At 41.4% G+C, this 9,497-nt stretch overlaps 1 protein-coding gene across 1 annotated transcript; it reads right to left on the reverse strand.

Moving 5' to 3' along the window:
• Nucleotides 1-6,913: 6,913 nt before the first annotated feature.
• LOC145122087 (uncharacterized) lies at nt 6,914-9,116 on the reverse strand. The gene is made up of 4 exons (XM_079057751.1): nt 8,370-9,116; nt 7,641-8,280; nt 7,423-7,599; nt 6,914-7,323 (listed from the first exon to the last, which is right to left on the reverse strand). Exons 1-4 carry the CDS (start codon nt 9,114-9,116, stop codon nt 6,914-6,916), a joined length of 1,974 nt encoding a protein of 657 aa, XP_078913877.1.
• Between the last annotated feature and the right edge of the window lie 381 nt (nt 9,117-9,497).

Genomic DNA, 9,497 nt, shown 5'->3' on the forward strand with positions numbered 1-9,497 from the left:
CATACTAAACTTGATCTGGCGTGAATCGGGCGCCAGTATCCTTTATGACTTTGTCACCCGTAGACCTGTCGGTCCTACTGTAGCTAGCAGTAAGGTGCAGGATAGTTAGTCCCGTATAGATCTATACACAAAAATCACGCTCTCCTTCGAGGAGACTCTGGATCATAAGGGGTAGTCCTCCACTTAGTTAAGTTTGTAAGCGCCCAAGGACGTGTCTCCAATTAGATTAACGACTTTACAAGTAATGATACAGAAAAACCCTTTTTATAGATAACCGAAAGGTTTATAAAGGATAAGTTTGTAAACTGTTTAATGAACTCCCAAACTATACTTAATATAGTTTGTGTGTTTGTATATGTATAACCTTGTATGAATTCCCAAACTATACCTATTATAGTTTGTGTGTTTGTATATGTATAACCTTGTATGAATTCCCAAACTATACCTATTATAGTTTGTGTGTTTGTATATGTATAACCTTGTATGAATTCCCAAACTATACCTATTATAGTTTGTGTGTTTGTATGTGTAACATCATGTATTGATCTGAAAACTATGTAGTTAAGCTTGTAAGTTGAAAACGTCCCTTATGCTCAGCATAATACAGAAGGGATAAAATATCTAAATATTTTATAAAAGTATAGAAACTGTATGTTTGTCTCGATTGCATCCGTTTTAAGTTTATTGAAATCCTTTTTGTATAAATTTCATAAAAACCATTTATGTTTGGCTTGTATTCCCCCTGAAAACATTAAAAACTTGAAAAAATGTAGGGGTATGAACTCACCTCGAGTGAGTGGTTTGTATGAAAGATCGATATGAGATGTTGGGTGTCAAGTGGAGCCTCGAACACAAATGGATCCTATTTAGCATGAATTAACACATATATGAATCAGATTAGGGTATTTCACTACTAGACATTATAGGAAACCACCCTAAGGACTTGGAAACACTTGAACTAAGTGTTAAAATCATATGTGATTGAATGGGGGAGGTGTACGGCCACCCGAAGGGTGTGTACGGCCATGGGTGTATGGCCCATGAGTGTACGGCCGTACACTCATGAAAAAGTGTGCATGTTGAGGTGTTTCAAGGCCCTAAGAAGCATTAAGGAAGTGTTCTTGGTCTCATGCTTAGCTTTATCGGAAGTTTGAGGCCTAAAATGAACATCAAAGTGGGTTTGCGGCCCTATGGGGTGTGTGCGGCCGTACAAGGGGTGTGTGGCCGTACACCCCTCATGTTTATGCCAAAATTGTCGACTTTAAGGTGAATCAAGGCTAGGATCGTGTCCAGCTAGAAGATAGGGGCCAAACTCTCACTTTGGAGGGCCTTGAAGGTGTGTACGGCCAACCTTATGAAGGTGTGCGGCCGTACTCCTTCAAAGGATGAAGAACATGATGAAACTTGAAGAGTCAAGGCTTAAATCAAGAGGTCTTTCAAGTTTAACAAGCTAAAGGATGGAATACTCACGTTTTTGAAGCCTTGGAGAGTTCACGGTTGAAGAAACTTAAGAGAAAAGGGAGTAGTGTGCAGTTAAGGGACGAAAAGAATGAAGGAAGGAAGGTCTACTCATATATATAGGGGTGGGTGACTCACCACCTTGAGTGTGCGGGTATGAGGGGGGTGTACGGCCATACAGCCACGTGTGCGGCCGTGCACTCCTCCTGAAAGAGTGTATGGCCCGAAATGCTACTTTACGACTTTGTTAACTCCCTCCTAACTTCAACCTTGGTTGTAATTAAGCTTAGAACACTTAAACGAACCCTTAAACAAAGCTAATTGATAATAGAAATGAGTTTAACATTGATTGAATTGAATAGTTGTACAAGATAGGAGTTCCGGGTTGTCACATCATCCCCCCGTTAGAGGGAATTTCGTCCCGAAATTCAAGAATAGAGATACAAATCATGGACTTGGAAAAAGATGGGGGGTACTTCTGTCTCATTGAATCTTCACGCTCCCAAGTGAATTCAGGTCCCCGCTTGGCATTCCAACGAACCTTCACTATCGGGATGCGACTTTGTTTCGTTCGCTTGACTTCCCGGTCCATGATTTCGACTGGTTCCTCTACGAAGTGTAGACTTTCATCTAGTTCGATCTCATCGAGGGGAAACACGAGTGTCTCATCGGAAAGACACTTCTTTAGGTTCGAGACGTGAAAGACAGGATGTACGTTGCTAAGTTCTCAGGGTAACCGGAGTTTGAATGCTACAGGACCGATCCTAGCGAGGATCTCGAATTGTCCAATATATCTTGGATTTAGCTTTCCACGCTTTCCGAAGCGTATCACGCCTTTCCAGGGTGAGACCTTCAACAGGACACGATCACCAACCTGGAATTCCAAGGGTTTTCGTCTCTTATCGGCGTAGCTCTTTTGTTTATCTCTTGATGCTTTTAGTCGTTCTCGGATTTATACGATCTTTTCAGTCGTCTCTCGGATGATTTCAGGACCCGTGAGAGTGCTGTCGGGGACTTGACCCATGACTAGCTGCGTGTCACCCACCTCAGCCCAGCACAGAGGTGATCTGCACTTACGACCATAGATGGCTTCAAACGGCGCAGCCTTGATGCTGGTATGGTAGCTGTTATTGTAGGAAAATTTGACCAAGGGCAAATAAGTGTCCCATGATATGCCGAAGTCGATGACGCAGGCTCTCAACATATCTTCCAATGTCTGAATTGTTCTCTCACTCTGTCCATCTGTTTTTGGATGATAAGTCGTGCTCATATCCAGCTTAGTTCCAAGAGCCTTCTGTAATGACTGCCAGAATCTTGAGGTAAACCTGCTATCTCGGTCGGAGATAATGGATACAGGCAAACCATGAAGGCGAACTATTTCTCGGATGTAGATTCGTTTCAGTCTCTCCATTTTGAAATTTTCTTTGATTGGTAAGAAGTGGGCGGATTTAGTCAATCGATCGACAATTACCCAGATGGCGTCGTGCCCACTCGGAGACTTGGGCAACTTAGTAATGAAATCCATAGTGATCCTTCCCCACTTCCACTCAGGTATTTCTGGTTGTTGAAGGAGACCTGAGGGCTTTTGATATTCCACCTTCACCTTGGCGCAAGTCAAGCACTTGCCCACGAAGGTAGCAATTTCTGCTTTCATGTTCGGCCACCAATAAAGTTGTTTGAGATCCAGATACATTGTATCTGAACCTGGGTGAACGGAGTATCTAGTCTTGTGAGCTTTGTTCATGACAACCTCCCTGTACCCGCCGTACTTTGGGGTCCAGATCCGGTTCATGAAATCGTAGACTCCGTCTCCCTTGACCTCTAAGTTCTTTTCCATTCCCCTCAAGGCTTCATCCAGCATGTTCTCCGGTTTTAAGGCTTCCAGCTGAACCTCTCTGATTTGTGTGGATAATTGGGAATGGATTGTCATTGTCAGTGCCTTCACTCTACGACCTGAATACTCCTTTCGGCTGAGGGCATCCACTACCACATTGGCCTTGCCGGGATGGTAGCGTATTTCGCACTTGAAATCACTAAGTAGCTCTACCCATCGTCGATGCCTCATGTTTAACTCTTTCTGATCGAAGATATGTTGTAGGCTTTTATGGTCGGTGAAGACAGTGCACTTGGTTCCGTAGAGATAATGTCTCCATATCTTTAATGCGAAGACCACTGCTCCCAACTCTAGATCAAGAGTTGTGTAATTGACTTCGTGTGTTTTCAGATGCCTCGAGGCATAGGCGATAACCTTTCCTCGCTGCATGAGCACACAGCCTAGGCCCTGATTGGATGCATCACAGTAGACAACGAAGTCTTCCGTCCCTTCAGGCAGGGACAAGATAGGTGCGCTGCATAGGGCCTGCTTTAATGTTTGGAGCGCAGTGTCTTGCTTTTCTCCCCAACTAAAGGTTACACCTTTCTATGATAGGGTGGTTAAAGGCTTAGCGATTTTGGAGAAGTTTTGGATAAACCTACGATAATAGCCAGCGAGACTCGATAATTGACGGATTTTTGTGGGCGTCTTCGGTGCTGGCCAATTCTCAATCGCTTTGATCTTGGAGGGATCTACATGTATGCCTTCCTTGCTAACCACGTGACCAAGGAAGGTTACTCTCCTGATCCAGAACTCACACTTTGAGAATTTTGCGTATAGTTTCTCCGCCCTTAATGTTTCTAGCACTTGCCTCAAGTGCTGTTTATGATCATCTTTGCTCCGCGAATTGACAAGTATATCGTCAATGAACACGACCACGAACTTGTCTAGGAAAGGGAGGCACACCCGATTCATCAAATCCATGAACACTGTCGGTGCGTTGGTTAGACCGAAGGGCATTACTACAAACTCGTAGTGTCCATAGCGAGTTCAGAATGCTGTTTTGGGAACATCATTCTCATGAACTCGTAACTGATGGTACCCTGATCTAAGGTCTATCTTCGAGAAATAGCTGGCTCCTTGTAGTTGGTCAAAGAGGTCGTCGATTCTGGGTAAGGGATAACGGTTCTTGATGGTCAGCTTGTTCAGTTCTCGGTAGTCAATGCACATCCGAAAGGATCCATCTTTCTTCTTCACGAATAAGATCGGGGCTCCCCAGGGTGAGGAACTCGGTCTTATGAATCCTTTGCTGATCAGCTCATTGAGCTGGCTGGATAACTCTTGCATTTCTGCCGGCGCTAGACGATATGAAGATTTAGCTACAAGAGTAGCTCCGGGGATTAAGTCAATACGAAACTCGACATGACGCTCGCGGGGGATTCCTGGAAGATCTTCGGGGAAAACATCAGGAAAATTACAGACTTCGGGGATGCTCTTGAGGTCTTTAACTTTTTTCTTTTCATTAACAACGTGAGCTAGGAATGCATAGCACTCCTTCCGCAGATACTTCTAGGCTTTGACGCATGAAATGATACGAAGGTTCGAACTGAGTTTATCACCGTAAATAGTGAGGGCTTTGCCAGAGGGAAGATTGAGATGAATAGCTTTCTCGAAGCAAAGGATATCAGCACGATTGGGGCTCAACCAATCCATTCCGATTATGACGTCGAAGCTCTTTATGGATACTGGCATAAGATCGATGGGAAAGGAATGACCGTCTAGGGTAAGAGTACAACCTATGAATATGACGTCAGTGCTCTCTTTCTTTCTGTTAGCCATCTCGACGGTAAATGTTTCAGTTAAAGGTTGGGACTTACGTTTGAGTAGATGTTTGAATGCATGGCTAACAAAACTCCTCTCCGCACCAGAATCGAAAAGAATGCATGCATAAGAGTGGTCAAGGAGGAACGTACCCGGATGAAGGTGTGTACGGCCAACCTTATGAAGGTGTGCGGCCGTACTCCTTCAAAGGATGAAGAACATGATGAAACTTGAAGAGTCAAGGCTTAAATCAAGAGGTCTTTCAAGTATAACAAGCTAAAGGATGGAATACTCATGTTTTTTAAGCCTTGGAGAGTTCACGGTTGAAGAAACTTGAGAGAAAAGGGAGTAGTGTGCAGTCAAGGGAAGAAAAGAATGTAGGAAGGAAGGTCTACTCATATATATAGGGGTGGGTGACTCACCACCTTGAATGTGCGGCCATGAGGGGGTATACGGCCGTACACCCACGTGTGCGGCCGTACACTCCTCCTGAAAGAGTGTATGGTCCGAAATGCTACTTTACGACTTTGTTAACTCCCTCCTAACTTCAACCTTGGTTGTACTTAAGCTTAGAACACTTAAACGAACCCTTAAACAGAGCTAATTGATAACAGAAACGAGTTTAACATTGATTGAATTGAATAGTTGTACAAGATAGGAGTTCTAGGCTGTCACATTCTTCCTCGCAACATCCTGAAATAGAAAGAACTTATACGTCAAGCGACACATCAACGAAGGTGGTAAAGAAGAAGAAGACTAGCACAAAGGCATTAGTGAAGCGTCTACTAGGCATTGTGGCTGACTTATCTTCTAAAGTAGATCGTGTATTACAGAAAAAAGATGAGCCAAACACACGTTTCGTAGAGGAGGAGGAGGAGGAGGAGGAGATGATAAATGAAGATGAGGAAGAAGCATATTACCATGGTACACAGTTCGAATATGGTGGTCTTGAAGGGGATGTTGGGCGTACACCTACGCATGGTGAGTGGTCATCGGACGTGGGGAAACATCACTCAAAAACAGTGACTCCTATTGGTAGGCCGCAACGAAAGAGGGTTGTTGCATGGTATCAGCGGACTCCGTTCACAGTGGTACAAAACTCATATTTTAAATTTGGTATATTTATAAAATATTACATTATTGAAAATGATTTAACATGTTAATTTTTTAGATGCAATCGACACCAAAAGTGAAAAAAATCAGCAAAACAAGGAAGAAAAAAATAATGGAGAGTCCTGAGAAAGCAAATGAGGACATTTTCAATGCAGAGACTAGTGATGTTTCAAACCATCTCTTGTTGGACAGTATTTATGCTGCTAGCACGATGAGTTTTTGGAAAGAATGGAGTATGATCTCTTCCAAACTCATCACTAAACATAGGCTACATATGCTCCCACTGGATATAGATTTTTGGTCGAGGTTAGTTGCTGTTACTCACCAAGGGTGGTTAATTTCTTCGATAACATTCCTTTAATTAAAATTTTAACTACTTTTTTAGACGAGAATTTATATAAATAATTCTTAAATTTTTAATTTTAAATGTACAGCATATTGCGATATGGAGTTCCTTGCTGATGGAAAGGCGGCCGGGGAACGCAAGGTGGACGATATTTCCTCAAGAAATAAATTTGGAACCCGGAAAATCATTTTTATTTAGGAATATAGCAAATGGGCTTGGAGGTCGTCGTAAATGGAAGGATGTGGATATAATCATAATATTACCCATCATCTTTAAAATAAACACACCATTTTAAAGTACACAAATTAATGTCCTCTAAAACAAAACATAATTAATTATAAATACAACATCAATCATTCAAATCAAACATTGAACAATAGTCTTCTCTCTGCGTCCCACTCGTCCAACGCGTCTCTTGTGTCCCGTGCGTCTCTAGCGTCTCCTGAGTCCTTCTGTCCCTTTCCCTTTCCCTTTTGTGTTACTACCTGATGCCGCACTATTTTTTCTAGCCTTTTTTGATTCATTGGGACCAATGTCGGACAAGTCGTTGCATTATGTGTTGTACTATCACATCTACTACACCTTCTTACTATAGGTTCCTCACCTTGTGACGGGAGATGATTTCTGTTTCTCGGTCTACCAACTTGACGTGTATCCATTATCAGGGGTTTAACAACCATCATCTCAGCAGGAATCTCCCAATCACACGGTTCTGGAAGTGGGTAAACAGGCTCCTCATACGTACTTCCGTAAGTTTCCATTTTGTAAGCATCTATAGCCAGATGTCCGAAGTTAGTTTTTTTCAAGTGCTTTAAGACCATTATGACATGACCACAAGGCAACCCAGTTCCTTCCCAATATTTTCATGTACAAGTCTCTTGCCTCAGATCAACTATGCCACCATGTTTGAAATCATGCACTTCACAGATTGCCTCTGAAACACCAGAAACGGACCATCCTGTCATACGCTCTTCATTTTTACTAACTACTTTTTCAGCCCACTCGGTTAGCTGTTGAACGTTTCCCTGTAAAGAATACATATAATTAACTTATTATTCAAGATAATTAAAGTCCAAATTAAATTCATACCTCCATCGATGCGACGCTTGTTACACCATTCCTGTGAGAGACGACGGAAGAACTCAAGAAGAGGTATTATAGGCATCTTCCTTGCATCTACAGATAAAGCGTTCATGGACTCTGCACTGTTCGAGGTCATGTAATCATACCGTTTCAATGGGGAATATGCTCTGGTCCATTTAGCACGTGGAATTTCACTTAGATACGCCGCTCCTTGCGGTCTAGTAAAACTAAATCTAGACCACAATTCTTCAAAAACATTTCTTTTGTAAGCTTTCACAAGCCTCCAAAACAACACTTTTGTTTTATCATTTTTCCCAAACCTGCGTACTATGTTTCCTAGTAGATGAAAAGCACACACGTCATGATGAGCATGAGGGAAAACATTTTCAATACTAACCCGAATTGCATCGGCCCTATCAGTTACAAAAGTCAATTCTTGACAATCACCAACACATTCATACAACTTTTCAATAAACCATGTCCAAGTAAGACCACTCTCTTTTTTGCATATTCCATGCGCAAGGGGCACTATCTGGTTGTTCCCATCCATAGGTACTGCATGCAATATGGTTCCCTTAAAATCACCCTTCAAATGGGCACAATCCATAATTATAACTTTACGACAAAAACGTTTGAACGCTCGTATCTACAATATATTAAAATGGAACAAATAAACACTCTACAATTTTCTACAAATAATTATATATTAAATAACAACAAGTTTTTTGTGTTTACCGTGCTCCCAATGTCATAAAAACAAGACTCAAAACAATCTTCTGAATCTGTTTGTATATAGGCCACTGTACCGGGATTATGCATCTTCAAATTGTGAAAATAAATAGGAAGTTTGGAATAACATTCTTCAGAGGATCCCAACAACAATTCCATAGCATATTGTTTTGCACGCCAAGCTTGTTTGTAATTTACATTGATTTCCAGCAAAGCATTCAAATCCCTTGATATTTCATTAGGCCTCCAAACCTTGGAACGAGTTTTTCCCATAATCTCATGAAATATAGTACCCATGAATTTTTTATTAGCATGCTTATGATTAGGGTGTATCTGTAATGACGAACATGTGTGCACGTTGTTGAAAGTCCTGATTTCAAATTCATCAGTGGGATGAATGCGTTTTGCATATAAACGCCAACTATAGCTCTCAATTTCACAATATACCTCATAACGATTTTCGTTAGAATGTTTGGTCTTAAACTGAAACTTTTCTCTGGTTGCTTTAAGACTCAAAGAAAATATTAGTTGTTGTTTGTTATCATACGTTTGACGAACAAACATATCATCATTTGGACCTAAACTGTGAAATGGTCCGGTTTCAACAATAGGATTAGGACAATCAGGTATGGGAGGCATACCGTAAAATATGTCTGAACCTTTTTTCCCGTGTGTCAACTCATCTTCTGACCAACCTTCATTTGATTCTTCACCGTCTGACAAAGTTTTTTTCAGCCAGTCTTCCAAACTCATATAAATTTTCTTCTTCCATTGTATTCACTGCCACAGTTTCTTCTTCTGGACACTCTTTAACATTATCAGATACAATGTTTTCAGTGTTTTCAACATTGTATGGTACAATCTTGTCAACCGCTTCTATCTATTCGACCCATCCCTCAAACACCTCCAAATACAAATCAACAATCTCCTTTGTTTCAAAAATTACATTTCTGAGTTGATGAACATCTGCCTCGTCTACAATATTCATAACATACCCATGAACCGGGTGTTGAAATGTCAATGATATATTACTATTGAACACATTAGCCTTACTTTTGACCAAATCAAACAATATTCGACGATCAAAATTTGGCGGAAGCATTATACCTAAGTTGTTAAACTTAGGTCTAACGT

This window comes from Lactuca virosa, chromosome 6 (genome assembly GCF_052849685.1).
Source record: "Lactuca virosa cultivar CGN04683 chromosome 6, Lactuca_virosa_CGN04683_v6, whole genome shotgun sequence".
Classification (NCBI taxonomy): Eukaryota; Viridiplantae; Streptophyta; class Magnoliopsida; order Asterales; family Asteraceae; genus Lactuca; species Lactuca virosa.